This window comes from Solea solea, chromosome 21 (assembly GCF_958295425.1).
Source record: "Solea solea chromosome 21, fSolSol10.1, whole genome shotgun sequence".
Classification (NCBI taxonomy): Eukaryota; Metazoa; Chordata; class Actinopteri; order Pleuronectiformes; family Soleidae; genus Solea; species Solea solea.
The window spans coordinates 9,665,394-9,684,003 of record NC_081154.1 but is presented as its reverse complement, the minus strand read 5'-3'; the positions used below and the strand labels follow the sequence as shown (position 1 = coordinate 9,684,003).

General features: G+C 41.4%; 1 protein-coding gene across 8 annotated transcripts in view; it reads right to left on the bottom strand.

Annotated features, from left to right (window-relative positions):
- The window catches only part of tanc2b (tetratricopeptide repeat, ankyrin repeat and coiled-coil containing 2b), a 118,545-nt gene that overhangs the window by 76,496 nt on the left and 23,439 nt on the right, over window positions 1-18,610 (bottom strand). For 7 of the 8 annotated variants that reach the window (XM_058621347.1, XM_058621351.1, XM_058621348.1 and 4 more), the window contains one exon: window positions 9,941-10,046. In XM_058621347.1, coding sequence (XP_058477330.1) covers window positions 9,941-10,007 — 67 coding nt within the window. In that variant the 5' untranslated portion in view covers window positions 10,008-10,046. Of the gene's footprint in view, window positions 1-473; window positions 778-9,940; window positions 10,047-18,610 lie in introns of those variants that run through there. The other variant, XM_058621354.1, reaches the window with a different exon arrangement.

The following is an 18,610-nucleotide window of genomic DNA, read 5'->3' as shown; positions in this document are numbered from 1 at the left end:
CACACAATGACACACACCCTTAGTGTCCACGCACAAAGGTGTGGCATAAAGCCGGCAAGACACTAACCTCCGAGGAAGCCCTCCATCAGGGTCAAGGTGACACAACAGAGCGTAGAAGCCACAACAGAGAAAACAAATCAGTGAGAGTTTCTGACACATGCTGCTGACACCGGTCACAAAAAAACTGACAGTCAACACGGCTCTTAAATCACATACTTGAACCCTTCACCTTTCAAAGTACACACCGAGACGCCTACACGCGGGCGCTGGTGATCGCAAACTGCTCAGACTTGCACTGGCAAAGGACCTCGATCATGACAAATAATTAATAGCTGAATCTTTGTTTCCTTAAGCCAGTTTTCGCCACTCCCCATGTTCACAAGTGAATTCAGAAATCCCTGCATTAATAGCCATCCATCCATCCATCCATCCATCCATCCATCCATTCTCCCGCCCCGTTTCATCCGGCTCACCTTTGTCAGCTGAGTGCCTTGTCTGCACAGGCAATAAAAATCCTGCTGCATAGTAAGGGAAATCCTAAACAAAAGGAAACTGTAAGGGCATGAAGAGGGAAAAAAAAAAAGCAACGTGTGAAAAAGGCAGAGAGTACACGACAAAAGACAGAGGGAGGGAATAAATAGAGTGAGACTGAGAGGGAGAGAGAGAAGGAGAGGGAGAGAGGGAGGTAAAGGATGGCAGACAGGCAGAAAGCTCTCCACAATGTGAGCAGCAAGGACGGTCGAGCACCAGGTGTCAGTACACATACACTCACTGAGCTGCGGATGCGCACACGCACACACACACGCACACACACACGCACACACACACACACACGCACACATACACACACACAGGCAGACAGGCAACTCTTTCTCATTGCCCCCACCCCCACCCCTCCTCCTCTTCTTCCACCTCCTCCTCTGGCTCTCTAGCAGCAGTAACTCTCTCGCTCTCATCCTCCTCCTCTCTCTCTTCTTTGAGCGGGGGCAGAATTCCTTAACTCTTTCTCATCCGTGAACCTCAAAGCTCTCTCTGCTTCCACATTTTTTTTTGGAGAATCAATTGTTTACAGGTCAAATTCACAGCTTTCCAAAAGCATCAATTGATAAGCAATGGTTTTGGCCACATGGGAGCAGTAGAAACAAACTGTAAGGACAACACTATACACCAAGTGACAACAATATTCCCCTTTCAGCTCTGTTTTTGGTTTCTGCCAACTACAGTTACAGGATAGTAAGGTAGTGTTGGATTCTTGTGCTTCTCTAGGTCCAATTTCATGAACTGGGAAGCTATTTTTGGCCACTTTGGTAAAAATGTGTTCTCCAGAGTGAACATTTATTTAAACATCACTTTAAATTGTCAGTTTATTCTATTCTGGTCATGCAGAGGAGACAGCCTTAATGCTACTTAATGCACACCCTTCTACTGTCCATATTTAGGGACTACATCAATATACAGTATCTTCAGAGATACAGTACATATCTTCTCAATTCACCTTTCATATAAAGTCTTCAATGCATTGTTTTGTTAATTTCAAGAGTGGCATTATTCAAGGGATATGTTTATTGTATTGCTTGAATTATCTTCATATCGAACCAACATTTTATGTTCCATAAAATATCATGTCACTAGATGAAAATAGCCAATTTGTGTACACACAAATGTTATTACCATCACGTTCTGTTATGTGAATGAAACTGGCCACGGGCCAAGGAAACTTGTGAAAGTATTTTCACAAGCATTTAAAAATAACATTGAACATGGCAGATGTAGACAGTATGCTCTTTCTGAGTGCTTCCAGACTTCCCAAATTAATTTCGACTTCGACATTATTTTTAGAAGCCGACAACTAAATTCCTTCTGAATAAGGTCCAGTCAATACAACGCAGCCAGGTATTATGGCAACGAACCCCCCCACCACAAAAACGAATGTTTTTATACATGTTCACACACAGCAAGAGTAAGAATTTCAAGCAGCAGTTACTGCATGTACTTGTATGAACTGATCTATAAACAATTTGTAGATTGATAAGTCAATTAACAACCTAATCTTAGCCACTTCGTAAACAAACAGGCTGTTTACTTAATCTTCTCTCCAAAAGTCATTAGTAGTTTTACATCAATCATGAATACATCAATATGGACACGTGGGTAACTTTAATCAACAGTATCTTTTGTATCTAACGTTACCAAACCCCCCTCCAAAGTTGTGTTCACTGTACTAAGCAAGATTTTATGAAAACTAAAGCAGGCATAGATTCATATGTTATGTCTAAGGACTATCACTTTTTAGACCATGACTCCGAAAGAACATTTGGAACACCACAGGAAAGAACAGGCCCCTTATCTAAGTCACACCCTACTGCTAAATATCAGTCACACTTTAACCCTCGAACATGTCCCTTTAATCAAGCCGTCACAGTGAAAATAGACAAATGACACACACGCAGCGGGAAAGGCGCAACAAACACTCTCACATTACATGACACAATCGATCTGCACTTGTCTAGAGTTTGGGCCAAAAGACAAAGTGAAATACGATAAGAAAACTTAGTGTAGGAAATGAAAAATGGAAAGGCTAAAGAGGGGCAGCAGGAAAGTGAGTAGACGGAGACGTATAAGGAAAGGGAACGAACACGGAGTTAGAGGCATGAGAGTTCCCACTACTGACGTGATCAGAGAGTGGAGGACAGGTCAGACCAACACTTCTTTACCCACGCACCGTGCTGCCCACTCTCTACTGCTAGAACTCTTTTAGAAAAGAGCTGCATGACACAGACAAGACTCTTGTTCTGGTCTCCATTTTGATGTCTCTTGATTACTCAGGTCGTCGTGAGAGCAGCCATCAAACCACAGCCAATGTCAGCATCAGCGGGACATCCAGAACCCTGCTGGGGGCAGTCTTAGGGTGGGTGGAACACATCTAACATGCACTGTACTGATTGCAAGACATGCATCGGGCCATAAATACAGATTTATGATAGCAATCAATCCGAAACTGCTGAAATAGAAAAAGGCAGACTGGTGGGTCGACAAAGAGAGACATGATTCACGCCATCGTTCACACATCAGAGTGTACTAAAGCAGAAATCCATAAGAGGATGTGCTTCACTGTGATTATTGCAAAAAGGGTGATACAAACAATGTGCAGCTGAGTACCATTGGCAGCAGTGAGTGCGGCCTATTACAGCAAAGAATCTACTTGACAGTATTGAGTTTTTTATTCCATGGTTAGCAATGATTGTATAAAGTCTCGAAAGCTTTTCTTTAAAAGTGGCGCATGGGTGATGTGAGGCTTAGTATCAAATTAAAGAAAGAAATCCAACTTTTTCACTGAAGACATTCTTTTTTTTGTCATAGAATCAAAATCACAGGTGTTGCTAAAAATGTGAGTCGTGTCTCACAGGTAGTCATGGCTGCAGCCAGGTTACCATCTAAATTATATCCATAAAGATCTGCAAACAAAATGCCAAGTAAAAGACATCTCACTTTTTTATTCCCCATTTCACCTTCAACAAAGATTTTGTGTACTCGTCACTGACACTCCTTACTGAAAACATACTCTACTTTAATAATGTATTCATAATGGTTTGTTTTGTGCAGTCATAGATGATGAATTATGTCTTCTTCTTATGTTTCTTTTTTTAGTTTTTTATGCTCTCAGTACAAGACAAAATTCCCTGTTTGTGGCGATGAAGGTTTCATTCATTCAATGTGTATCTCAGTAATATTCAGCACAGCTGTACACATTTAATACATTTACTCGTGTCTATGTGGGAAAGAAAATCATGACATTGGCTTCAACATGTCATCCTGTCTTAACTGAGACTCTCAGAAAACATCATAGAAGAGGTTTCTCGCCATCACGTGGAGCCTGAGATATTTAAGGAGGTCATTCAGTAGAGACGTAAGGGTGGTTGTGACAAGGGCGGTATGTGCATCGAGTGGCACCACTGAACCACAGCGATGGGCCCATAAGTGCCTCCCACACTCCATAAGATAGGACACAGTCACTGTTGACACTGTGGACACGTCAACTCTCAGCCTCCAGACCTCTCAGAGTCTTGTCTGAATTGTCTTTGACCTCCACCACACTCTCACTTTTGCTACAGCTTGGTTACCATAGCTACCCTGTGACGAGGCCACGGGTGCCAGCTGATGAGGTTGACAGGTTCAGGGAATGTGTTGTTTGCCAGATCCACACTGGTTATTCAGTCTCTGACCCTTCCCTAGAAGGGTGAGGTGGCCGTAGGCAAGTAAGAGAGCAGGTTTTTCTGCTGAGGCCCCGTCATGTCACCACTCATTAAAACCTTTACAGATCAACTCCCCCGCCACGTTTCTTTTTTACTTGACCAGGTAATGGTGAGGAGCTTTGTAGAGGTGTGAGAAAATTGAGCAAAAGGTGGGGTACACCCTGCCTGGACAGGTCACCAGTCCATCACAGGGCCACATAGAGACAAACAACCATCCACTCTCACACCTACAGTCAGTTTATAGTGTCCAATTTGCCTAATGTCCAAATCTGCATGTTTTTGGATTGCAGGGAGGACACCAGAGAACCTGGAGAAAACCCACGCACACACGGTTGAGAACATGCAAACTCCATGCAGACAGGCCCTCGTTCCAACCGGGTCGCTAACCCAGGTATTCTTGCTGCAAAGACAAGAGTGCTCACTGAAAAAGCCAAAAAAAGCACTTGTCAAAAGCAAGTCCTCTTTCAAAGACAACAAAGAACCTGACTCTGTTGCTTCAGCAACTTCCCATGGCCAGGTGCACAGTCACCAGTGCATGAAGGCACCTTAGACATAAATGTCAAAAGCTGAAGGATGATAGTTACATGACACATTGCTGCGAAGCTCAAGGAGGACGTAGACCTCGGACTGTTCTAAGTAACCAAAGGTCAACGCTTCGACCGACAGCTGTGCACCATATTGATTCACGGATCCATTGTCTGTGTTCCTGGCTACAATCTGTTCACACAGAATCTTAGATGTTCACATTAAAAGGAAATTGAGAGATAAGGAGGATACTGATGTATGTGTAAAACATGTGTTTATAGACACATGTACAATAGCCATGGAGCAGCAAAATTATAGAATGACACAAAACAAAAACCTTAAAATGAATGGATGATTATATGGGTCATCTGAAGTATTTTGGGCTCTACAACCACATCGAGATTATATGAAGACCATATATGTACGGAGCACAGTGTCCCTGCATGTTAGCAGAACCTGGTCCACCTGAAAACACTCCATTCATTATTTTCTTCTTCTTCTCCTGGGTTCATTAATACAGGAAGGAAGGGCACATTCTGTGGAGCAGTAAGTGCCAATCTGTCACACTGTGGAGATCCGCCAGAATCAGCACATGTTAAGCTGCCGCTGCTGCTGCTCCTGAAGCCTCGTACATATATGATAATATTCTACTTGGTCGAATGATTCATTTCCATGCAGTCACTCATGTTCCCTTGATATAGCACAGGTTCCTCTACTTGTAAGTAGCAATATATATGTAAATGTGTGGAGATCTGCATATGATATTGAATTTATGAGTTTTACAGCACATGAGCAGATAAAATCAGAAAACGTATGCGCACAACACACACAAAAACTTGGATAATAAAAAAAATGTTCAACAAGACTTTCTTTACATCAGACAAGAGAGGGATAGCTCCATTTCATCTAGTTTTTATTTTATTTTACTGCCACTGGGAAGGTTCTTTATCTGTGTCTGCATCAGAGGCATGACAATTATAGAAGATAATATTTATGAAGTAATGTACAAAGAGCCAATAATAAAAAATATGCTACCCCCACAGTTGGTCCACTTTTAAAAAAATCTAACTTATAACATATTATTTCACTCCACTAAAATGGCCAAGTGCGAGTAAGCTTATCGTCAGCTTGAGATTGACAATAATTGTTTTTACACTGCATTGGGCCGGGCTGCTTTGTGTCACTCCTCATGCCTTAGTGCTCGAAGCATGTTTGCTGATCTGATGATCTCTAATTAGATTTCTGCTCCACTGTGGAAAATGAGCCATCAATTAGAGTGCGGTGATTAGGGGGGAGCGATGTGATTCCTGTCAAGCACCTGCTGCCTTCAGCCGTGCGCGAGTTACTGGAACGTTTCGCTGCGCGGTAGAACGCAGCATTTTCTTAAGCCCGGTCCCCGCTGTATGTATATGTGCAAGTGTGTGACAGTTGCGTCGCTGAGCTGCTGTGTGTGTGTGTGTGTGTTTGCTGCCGCTATTTTTACATTGGGGCTTAATTTTGAAAATGCCATCCATAAATATTCCTCTGCATTCCACTAAAATGCCAAGACTCTTTAAGAGGAAGTACCGCACCTACTGCAAACATCTCACAACAACAGTCGTGTGAACATACCAATGGATTCATAAAACACGCTATAGAGACATTGTTTGTGGTGGAAACTCTGGTGAAAGATCGTTTCCGCCGTCCGTTTCTGCTGTTGCACGGACACCGCTCGCGATGAAAATAGGTTTGACCTCTGTTTTCAAGAAGGCTCACCTGCATTAGATGCACATCTCAGGTGGACAGAGGGGCTGCTCTAGTCTGGCAGCGCGTGTGTCTAAATGAAAAGCAAGATGTTCTGCGGCACGACACAGACATGCTGCTCCTGCTGTCAGTGGGGACCCAGTCTTACACTTTATTTTCTGAATTAAGGAGCCATAGTGTTGGCAAGTATCATTCAGCTCCCAACAAAAACAGATTGGCACGAGCGTCTCCTCCAAACCACAGCACCATTAGCTCCAAGGAAGTGCATGAAAGCAATTAAGTATACTTAGTAGTAGTAGTGACCTATTACAAAAGTGACTACCTTAACGGTCTAATCAATGACACGTCAACTGTTTCAATGTCGTCACACTAGCTTAAGATTGTCCATGACACATTAAAAATGAAAATGACACAGAGCCGAGCTGTATTGAGCATGTGCCGTCAGCAGCTCCTCAATACAAGGACACAGAGATGTGGTAACTTCATCATTATCATTGTTATTATTATTATTATTATTGCCATAACAGATGTCTATTTTTGTCCTATTCTGTCTGCCCATCACCATTCATGACATAACAAGGTCCATGTGCAGTCTGGATGAATGCTCTGAATCTGTCATTCTTATTTCACTCTCTTTTTTTGGGAACAGCAGCAGAGATGAATAAAGCATAAGGTGCAGTGAAGCATAGCATGACTTGCATTTCTGTGTGATTTTCACCATATGGGTATCACTGACAACATAGGGGGACAGTTGCTACGTGTGCCATGTTAAAATAGTTCATCCTGTTTACGGGTACCTAACAACACCCGAGTCGTATCTCTACACACAATAAGAAGACCCAATTATGTTGAGGTCATTTCAGCTCCTGTGAGCGCGTGTGTGTGAACTACATTTTTGTCTCGTCAAATGCCACGCTCGAGCCTCGAGTCTCAGGACTTATTAGTCACTCAACGGCTCCCGGCCCAGACACACCGTGATCTTTCAAACCCATTTTTCATTTCCCAATCAGCCGACGTCATAAAACCATAATTGAGACGAAAGGCTGCCGACTTTGTTTCAACTACAAACTCCTGGGAACAAGGAGGAGCAACGGGAATCAAAACAATACCTGCACCGCAACAAGAACTTATTATAATAAGAAGACAAATATAATACACACACTCTTTTTTCCTTTTTCCTTCACATCCTGGATTTCCAGGAGTGAGCGTGTACAAGAAATACTCTGATAAACACACATTGATCCATGTCTTGACGATGTCAAGATGTTTTTGTTTAAAAGCCTGAATCTCAGTGTGTGTGAGATGATACGTGCTCTCGAAAGAACATTGACTTCAGCTCTTGAATGGCACCTGATTAATTGCAGAGCAGCCAGACTGAGAAGAATGTCAACACGTTACAGATTGACTCAATCATCAATGATAGTATCTGCATTTAAAAAGAGAATTTTAAAAAGCCTGTAAAAAGATAACACATCGCCCGAGTGTGTTACTGTGATACAGATGTGTACACTTCTGCGTCATCACAATGAGAGCAGCTTATCTGTGTTATTCAATTTAAAAAAGGTAATTTGACAGCTGAGTAACTTGGGGCAGAGAGAATTCCTCCAGTGCAGATTAAGGGACGGCTGGCTCATCTGTTGTCTTTTGATTAGTACGCCTATTTCCCTGTGGAACTCTGCTATTCATACAGCCAGATATTTGTTTCTAACGGCATCATAAACATCAAGGATGATCATCTTATCTCACACATCTTACGCATGTGAACGGTCACCATCTGAAGACCAATTTCTGTGGCCAGTCAATGCGCGTGTAGGTGGCAGTCTTACAGTGACAAGTGTTCCCTTTAAGCCAAGAGCACCTCCCACAGTTGCGGCACACAGACGAGGCTTTCTAGCACTCTCTGTCTGTCGCTCGCTGATAAGTCAGGGTTGCTAAAAACCGGTCCTTTGCATGTCCTTGGCAGAAAATGAAAACAAGTCTGAATTTATTTCGGGGGGGCTCACAAAAGGTGTGAATTGTGATTAATTGCGACGTGATGGTAGAGGCAGGTTAAGGATACTGTTTTTTGAGTATGTACATAAGTAGGAATTTGTATGAGAGCAATGTTTTCTAGTGGAGGATTAGGGGTTTCATTGTATGAGCAGCACTTTGGGGAGAAGAGAATTCCCTGAAAAGTGACAGCAGCAGATATGAAAACACTGGGGGGTGCTCCAGTGATGCACTCAGACTACTGTCCAAGTCACACAGAGTAAATACACAAACACACAGAAGGCAGAGAGAGGGGAGTTTTGTTAGAACACACTGAATTTCTGCAAAACATGTAGAGTAAATGGTAATTAAACATCCAGTGGTCTACTTGGTGATGGTATCAGTGTAACACAGCATAGGCCAGTAAAAATAATAAATCAAATGGGATATTTGAGGTTAAATAAAATGAATAAATCTGTGCAAATTGAGTGGCTGGCTGGACAAAAGCTCTTAGAAGGTACATTTTCACACCGTATAAAAACCCTGTCCTGGGGTAGCAGTTATCGCAGCAATAACACAAAACCTATTAGTTCAAATAAGAGCGACCTTACTGTTCCAAAATGAGCAGTCGCAGCTCTCCCAGAAGTCTCTTTTGGCTGGGATTAATCCACATCAAAAGCCCTGTTCCTCTAAGTGAGAGCTTGAGAATGTTTGAGTGACACTAATGCAATTACAGAAACAAAAGATTTCATGTGGTTTTTTCCCCAAGAACCGTGGAGTAACATGGTCACTAACGTGATCACACCAACGGGAACTGAATCACTCCCAAAGTATGAAAACATGATAAAAGCATGTGTTAATACAAGAGCAAGTCTGTATGACTGAACCTTCCTATTTAGCAATTTGAAGTTCAACCAAATTGCAAAAGGTTCAGAAGTTTTTTTTTACAGTGAAACACTTGCAGGAAGTGATCATTTGTTTTGTGCTTTTTCACAGCTCTAATGGCCCAGCACAGGAAAGGGATCATTTAACAGTGGAGTTTATATCTAAGGACGGAACAGGAACAGAGTGAAACAGACCTCCGGTGACAAACGGCGCTGAAATCCACTGAACTAATGTCAAGAAATGCCCTGCTGTAAATGCATAATGGAAAATCTTCATGGTACAGTATGACATTCGTGGCTAAAGCATGCTTCAAGTGCTGCAGGAACAGTGACATTAAACTTTCACAGCGGGGGGGGCGGCTATGCAAGCAGCTATGCAAGCTGAATAAAGTTGGACCAATTCAAGCACACAACAGGTCTTTAAGAGTCATAAATTATTCTTTAAAAAAAAAAACATAATACATTTTCCTACTTCCTTAAACACAACCCTGGAACTAGTGAACACCTTCTGTGCGCTGATGAGGGGACGCGTCATTGTTTATCGCTGGCATGAGGAGATGGACTCACCACTGCTGCGACTCTTGCGGTTGGCCTTGCCCCCCGTCAGCAGCATCTTCAAGCTGTTCCTGAACATCACTGCAGCAGATGCCCCTGGACCACACTACAGGAAAATCTGTCAAGGGAAAGAAAGGACAATAAATATGAATATTTCTCCGATCTTACTGATTTCTTTTGGTTGAAAATGTTATCAGAGCAATACACCAAAAACTACATTTACAAGACAACAGGAAAACTGTGGAAACAGGAAATATGTGTAATATGGGTGAAATCCTATTCATGAAGAGTCAAATAATCCTAATGCAACATCAAAGGTTATTATGAAAGAATACAAGGAAGAAACTGAGCCTTTACTACAACTGCAAACCAAAAAAAAAAACACAATTTATTTGATATATAATAGTAAGGACTTATGCTGTGTGCTTTTTTATTGCTTAAACATTTACACACACCAATGAAATTGAGCTATCGTTTAAGAGCAACTGGGTTTCAGACATGTGGACAGAAATGTCAAAAAAACTGCAATTAATGGTCCACCGACAGCACCTGCAGAGCCACAGCAGACCCGCTCCATAATATCTACTGTTTTATAGTGCAAAGTTATACACCGAGGTACTACATCAGGTCTTTGAATGCATCAATAAAAATGTTTACTACAAAATATACTCTGGTTTAATGAAAAAAACTAAATTCACATTGTGTATACTGATATATTGCTTTAATGTAGAAGAGCAGTAAGAATGTTTCCTTTTACAAATTGAGCATAGGTATAACCAGTGCTGTTCAACTGCCATTAACAAAAAAAACGTGGGTATTTTGAAGCTCATTTAAAAGGTTTGTTTGATTAGAAGTTATTCAGCAATGTCCCACGGAGTAGCTTCACTGGGTACAGGCTTCCTTCCACAGTCCAAAAACATGCAATATGAGGATTAGGTAAATTGGACACTCTAAATTGAGCGTATGTGTGAGCATGAATGGTTGTCTGTCTTTATTTGTGGCACAAGGTGGTACACGTGGTACATTCAACAATAATGATGGAACAGCAGATAGTAAAAATATTAAATTAAATAAAAAATGTCCGCCTAAATCTGCAGAACCAAGGGTTTTAATAATCCCCCTGTCCCCGACTCTCAAAAAGCTTGTGTGAAAAGACACTGGAGAAATGAGATTATGGATAGTTGGGATGAAAGTGAGCCATTCATAATCTGTTTGTTTTAATTATTTAGACTGTGTGTTTGTCTGTCGTTGGAAACCTGGCAGCTTCTTGTATTGACGATACAACACAAAAACCTGAGGGGAGCTTCTGTAGTCACTTCAGATGCTTTGTGGAAATGTCTATAGCAGTGATGTTTTTCTCTTAATGACCATGTAGGTTCCTTCCCGATGTACTAGCGTTCTTTTCTCTTTTGCAAAGTCTATTAACTCTCTGTTCCCGACCTTAGAGACTGTGTTTGATGAGGTGAAAGAGTCATGGACTCCTTCCAGTTCTTTCTCCCGAGTCTCACACATTCATTCCCAAATGAGAATGAATAAAACATCAGCGACGCTGTAAACCAGGTGAAACAAGAAACCCATCTGATGTGTTTGTCATTTTGTCAGGACCTTAAGAGACGATTCAGTTTTGTGTTGAATGCTGTTGCAATGACGCACAACTACACACTACTGCTTTGCGTGCTTGTAATCAGGCCGACACTCTGTACTCACCTTTCTTAACACACCGGCACTGACATAATGTAATGATTTCATTATTTAGAATTAGGACAATGCCACTTCTTTTGTGTCCGATACAGTCATTTTTTGACCATTTACGAACTATGAAGCAGTCATTTCGAAGACATAATTATGCAACTGTATAACAAATATTGTTGTACCAAGAAGAAGAAATAAACAGCCCAAACATGACTGTGATTTTGACCAGTATCGGACTGATACCAATTCCCATCCCCATTTAGAATCACTGTATTCATCATCATCAATTTAACTTATGTTATCTATATTAAGACGCATATTTGTGTCCAATAATGAATGCCATTTGCCGTGTAATGTAGTTAAGACAATTGAGTAACATCTACTCCAATTTAAGAACATTTCAGGGTAATTGTACATAGTATAAAAGAAAGCACATGAAACAACTTATAATTAATATGTTATCTTTCATTTAACCACGTTTAGACAACAAAACTTTACACAATTTTCTTGGCAAAGACCAGCTCGCTAAATTAGTAATTGCTGACAGAGGATGTCTGATATGATTGTACCCATTTTTGACAGCAGTTACTTTTCCACCACTCCAGTCAATAACAGTGCTAGTAAATGCCCATAAGGCCAACGTAAATAAGGGTTAAAGACATTTTTACTGTCTTGTGCTTTAGTGTAAGTTCAAATTTGAAAGTTACAGGCTTTTAATTACTCAAAAATGATTCATGGGGATCCTTGAGAATAAAAGACAAGGTTGTTTTTAGCTCTTTTGCAATCACACAGCCACTGCAATGGATTCCACTGAATGAAAAATGAGTCCCGGTGTGAATGAATGGGTCCTCGAGGAAAGGCTGATATTTTTCCCTGTAATGTTTGGCAAAGACTGACGCAACTTGTCTAGAACTTCAAGTCATTTCTATTACACATGTTGTTATCAGCACAGGATAGGATTGTCTTTGGAAGTGCATGGAGGCAGTAAGTTAACTGATACTTCAGGCAAATAGTCCCTTATTAAAGATATAACATTTCTCAAAATTAAGTACTTTTGCCTTAATTGTGTTCACTAAATTACACATGATACAATCAATTTTATAATAACATAAAAAACACACACACATGGCCTCTTGTCTCGTTTTAACAAAGGATTACTGATGTCATTGTGTAAGTGTTAAATGTTCATTTCAATCTGTGCACTAGAGTTAAATATGTCAGTGATTGCACAATACTAAAATAAATGAAGAATTAATTTGGTCTTGTTCAACAAAAACGCTAAAGAATTAGAACCAGTGAGGTTAGAAACAAAAACAGCAAACGCTGATGCAAACCTTAAAATTGACTTCCCTGTGAAGTCTCTTTGTCCTCAAAATTGTTTTATTCCTTTTCCTCCTTTTGTGCCACTTTCCTTATTTCCATGTAAATGTTAATGTGTATAATGCGTGATAAAAGGGGCTTAGATAATTCTACACCTAAAATGCGTTTATCAGGTTGCCTAAAATGAGGGGAAGAACTAAACGCAGCGTCATCGGAACAATCACTTACAGCGAGATGGATGAAAAGCATTAGTCACATCAAAAGCAGCAGCTCCACTTCAAGGTGGCTGAGCAGTGACACATCCTGTGAGTGGCCAAAACCTGGTGTGGGTAGACTTTTTTCTTTTTTTTTCCTGTTTTTTAAGTGAGAGCTCATTTATTGAATTCACACTGTTAATTAAAATCAACAAATTATCTGGTACAGTATATTTCCCAGAGACTAACAAATGTTCCAAAGCTTAGCTAAACACTGCTGAAGTGAGGAAAAACAAGAGCCCTTTCTCCTCTGTCTGAAATCAGTTAATTGGTATGAATCATGTGCCTCCCCATGACAAGATGTAGACAATAGGAACCGAGTGTAAGGTGGCGGCGGGTCAGCTCTATTGGCATGCACGCTCATCTCCAGAGGTGCAGCAGAGGTTGTGCAGGTGCGTATGAATTCATGAAACTCACCGCAGTGTCACCTCAACGTGATAAAGGAGCAGGGAGCCACTTATTATGTGTGGTTAGTATTAGCCAGGCCAGAAGGTATTCTGTGGTTACAATACTAAATTGAAATCTTGAAAAGCCACGCAGCTTCGTGTCAACTCTCCACAGAGAAACAGAAAAGGCTTGGGATGAAAAACAGAGGACGTCACGGTCCAGCCGATTTAAATCTGTCGCCATATGTACAATAGCGAGCTAACCAGGTAAACCTAGGATTCTTTACTTGCTGCTAGAGCAGAAAATAGGGAAAGTTACCTGGTCGGGATGACAAATAGGCAACTGAGCACACACACACAGACACACGCACACACACACACACACACACACACACACACACACACAGACAGACAGACAGACAGACAGACAGACAGACAGACAGACAGACAGACAGACATGCAGGTCACCAGAGAAATACAGGTATGCACACAGTAATGTACCCATATACACAGCTGAAGCAATGTTTCATCCGAGGGTGTAAGCACACACATCTCTCATTCCCACTCTCTCTGACCCTGTGTACCGGCCTTTGTGAAGAAAAGCCAAGAAGCAGCATGCTCTCACAGATAATGTGCGTAAGCGGATGCAGCCCATCTCAGGCTCTTCCACAGCGTGTTAAAAACCACTTAAAGGCACATTCACCAGCCCGGCCTGATGAGACACTTTCATCCGCTGTGGTCATCCGAAGCGGAACACTTGTTTTGTTTGGATGAAATATAAAACAGACGCAGCTTAGTGCTTCTGTTAGCATGGCTCATAAGAGCCGAGTTAAAAAGACATGGCCTCCAATTTGCTCTTTTAAGCTCAACAGATTTGGATTTGGAGCTGCATGATCTGCCTCTGCCATTTCGCTACATGCATTTGCTTAAAATACGACTTTGTCAAGGCACAATGTTGAAGAGAGCAGAGTTATGATTATTAAGTGCTAAGCCTTATCTTAATTTTAAACACATCCAGCTGGAAGATGGTGCAGATGCCCCCCTTCTGAGTGTAAGTCGTTTACTGAGAACCACCATAATGCTCCATTAATTACATCTCGTTTCCGATCAATAAAGTATCCTTTAATGGGGCCAGCTATGGCAAAGGCCAGCGTTGCAGGGCATTCAATAGGATTTATCTCATGTTACTCCTGGGATCCAAATAAAAATTCATCTAAAAGGAAACCACACAGACAAAATCACAGAATTAGAGAGCACACACATTTCCCATGGGCATGCTCTTACCTAACAGAGAAGTTACAGCAACTGCAAATCAAATGGCTTAAATTGAAATAGATCTGATTGTGCCTTCTTTTTTTTTATAAATCCGGGGCAAATCTTTTAGAGAGGTGAATGACTGAGGAAATTTCAAGGTACAATCTAATTTCCACTAAAAGCCATCATAAGACACTGACTCAAAATGGATAATTAGGAGTCACCCAAGGAAGAAATACGGCTCAATTTTGCTGTTACAAAATCCCAGTGCAGTCAAAGCACAATGAGGCGTCAACAGTCGGAAAATGACAAATGGACTTTCCCCTGAGGGACACGTATTTCTTAGAGCAATTACGGTGGGATCTAGCAGTCGGACATGGGAAACACGAACGTCAGAACTTAATCAAATAAGAACAGTGGCAGACGAGGCACTGCGGCGTAAGTGAAGCTCAGTCATCTGCAAGCCATTGATTTCCTTCATTTGTTTTTACACACATTTTTGCTGTCAGGCTACAGGGAGGAAGAGGAGGAATGAGATGAGTGGGGGTGGTAAGAGGCAGATGTAGGAAATGGACCTGTTCATTAAAACAAAAATCCTGCTGCAGAAGTACATCTCTAAACACAGCGGAGGAACGGTTTGCACTTAAAAGCAGGATTCAAGTTGGAAAGCTGATTCAGTCAGCCTCCTCCCTCTTCTCACCCTGCAGCATCACACATGGATAAATCACACTCCCATCTCCAGTTTGAGGATGGTCAGGGGAGTAGAAGTTCCATAAATCATACTGATATCAATAAGGGGAAGTGTCAATGCCCAACTCACAAGGTGAGAGTCGTACAGGGCGATGCAGAAACCACTCAAGCTTGCTGGTAACAAAGTTTTACTCCTGCCCTGTGGTAGATTATTTATTAATCTAGATTAATGTGCCTGCTTTGCAGGGCAAGGTGGTGATATCTGTATTATGATGCATCATGCACCAAGGGTATGATCAGTCACGGATGAGACATTTGGTCCCAGCGGGGTGAAAATTGCTATCCGACACCTCCTCAGCTCGTCATTAGGAGTTCTTCATGGAACATAGTTCCTGTTCATACCTCACATTAACCTGTGTCTGGAGGGAACCGACCACAAGTGGTCTGCTCTCGGTACAGGTGTGAGTAAACTCAAGCTTGAGATCTGAAATGATCAGGGCTGCATTAAGGCCATGTTTCTTTTAAGAAGTGAGTACACTGAAGCTCCGCCTACTGAACGAACCAAAGATATTTTTTATAATTTTAGTGGTTCCCATACACCGATTTACTTGAGGTGACCCAACACAATATCAACAAATTGGGGTTGTCAAATTTTGAGATGTCTATGTATTATTTCCACGCTTGTTGTTTTACATTAACCTGTGTCCACATCATGTGACTCAAGTTTCAAGTTTAATGGTGCACAGTCCTTCAGTTTTTAGATTAAAATTTAATATTTTAGCATAGTTTGGGCATTAAAATGCATTTCTATTAGACGTGCCTTTTGTTTTCACATTTTTAATTCCAATTCATAAATGAGATATTTTTTGGTAGCTATTTAAAATGTTTGTCAGGTCTCGCCAGACAAATGTAGGACTGCCATGTATTTTATCGTTGCTATGATGGTTGCTATGGACGCTGAGATCCACTGACACCACATTAAACTGCTACATTTTAGTCATGACACATTGTGTGCTGCTCTTTTTCCTACAACAACACATGGGGTCGCTAACATGTCCACCTGTAATGTAGAGCGAGGAAGTGAATTCAAATCACTGTTGGCCACTCGAGGCGCATGTGGAGACGGATTGCGATGCCAGGTGTGAACTAGTTGCAGATCTGCTCTCCACTGACACATGAGCTGACCTTACTGTCAGCACACCATCTGTGGCCTCAACCCCTAAGAGGTCAACACTAAAGAGCAAAGTCAACATTTGGCAATAGTGTCTGCGTCCCAAGAGACCCTGAAAGTGACATGTTCACATATGTAGGTTCTCGTCTACGTCTTTGATTTTGGCTGCTTATCAGATGTTTAGAAGTCACGTTATAGATCTATTGCAGACATATGTGGGTCTAGGCAGGTATGCAGTCCTTGTTCTCCTTTTATTAATGTTCATATTGCTTAAGGAAAGTCAGCCTAAGTGTATTTCTTCTTCAACACACTGACACACATGGCCCATATAAAGGCAAGTGAATTATTATGTGCTTTGGTTGTGTCATCTCCCTGTGGGGAAACAGAAGTCCTCCCACACAGGCCAACTGGCACGTAGTTTCATTACCACATCTATGCCCAGCTCAAACCAGCTTAGACCTCGCTCACCCTCATTCAAATCCATTCAAAGGAAGCAACTGAAATAGCCTGTCAACCTTCATCAGAGTCACAGAGAGCCAAATGAAAGACGACATCATTTATTGTCTTTATTTTTCCCCTGTTTGTTTGAGAGACTGTCTTGGCAAGACCAAATAATGGGATGAAATACTGTGAGCCAGACAGATAGAAAGATGTAGAAAATCCACCTACAAGGAACGAGGATGGAAGTGCAATGTTTATCATCTAAATGCATGCAAATCTTATTTATTTTCTCAAAGCTGCATGACAACAGTTTTTTAAAGGTCGCACGCGTGTCTTTTTTGTAATCTTTTCTGCAGCAGACAGTGCAGAAGCGGGCATTTGTCAATGATTAATGAAAAGGCATTTTTCACTGCAGAGCCCAAACAGATAACAGTAGCACAACTACAGCAGTACTTCTTTATTGCTCCCTCTTTCTTGTTTAGTTGCTGCTGTAAACAATAACACAAGGCTGTGTAGATGAGCAGCACTGAATGGGAAGCATAAAAGCTCACCAAGCTTTGCCACAGAGTAAAAGGAAAGAGGAGCACATTTCTGCTTCAGCATATGCATCAAGGAGCTGTAAGACAGTATTGTATTAAATCATAAAATGACCAAGATATGTCACAGGAGATGGACGACACATGTTAAATTGAAATACTAGATTCACTGACAACGATGGTACAGGAAGTTATTCAAAATTTACATTTACAGCCTGCAAATTCTGCATATGTTGTGAAGAACCTGTGTAATCAAGCCCCTAATAGAGCTGTCAATTTCAATTTGAGCAGGACTGGTTCATCAAACTACCTGTTAACTTTGAGTCTCTGGGTGGCAGAGGGGAAACACAACTCTTCCATATGTTTAGTATGGTTTGCAATACCTGTTTTAAACTTGCATGAGGAATGTGTGGTCTGGTAGTGAAATCTGACCCCGAGTTGCAGCTGTCTACGGAGGTGCTGCTCACACAGTCAGTGCGTTTACACGAGTCAGACGCACACGGACAATTAATCGATTTTCTCCTCCGCATTTGTACTCGGCAAGTTGTCCAATTGCCTGTCTCAGCCGGACTACGGCCTTAGCTCCATTACATATAAACGCACATGAGTGATGCAGTGTTTTGGTTTTTTAAAGTGGGAGGAGTCTGGGACAACAAGCCTTGCTTGCTGATTGGACAAGAGAGTGGTGAAAGAGTGTACCACTGACCAAAACATGGACAAAAACAGCCAATGGCAAAATGGTATTAGACCACAGAGAGGCAGAGGGTACATTTATGAAATAAATACTTAAATATATAAATACACTAAACTGTGAAAATTTGCACCTGGATCAAAAAATAACATTACTAGATACCCATATACACTGGAAACTAGATGTTTAAATATACTGATAAAGTATTGAGACTTCGAGCTTACATAGTTCAGACATAATGGAGCAT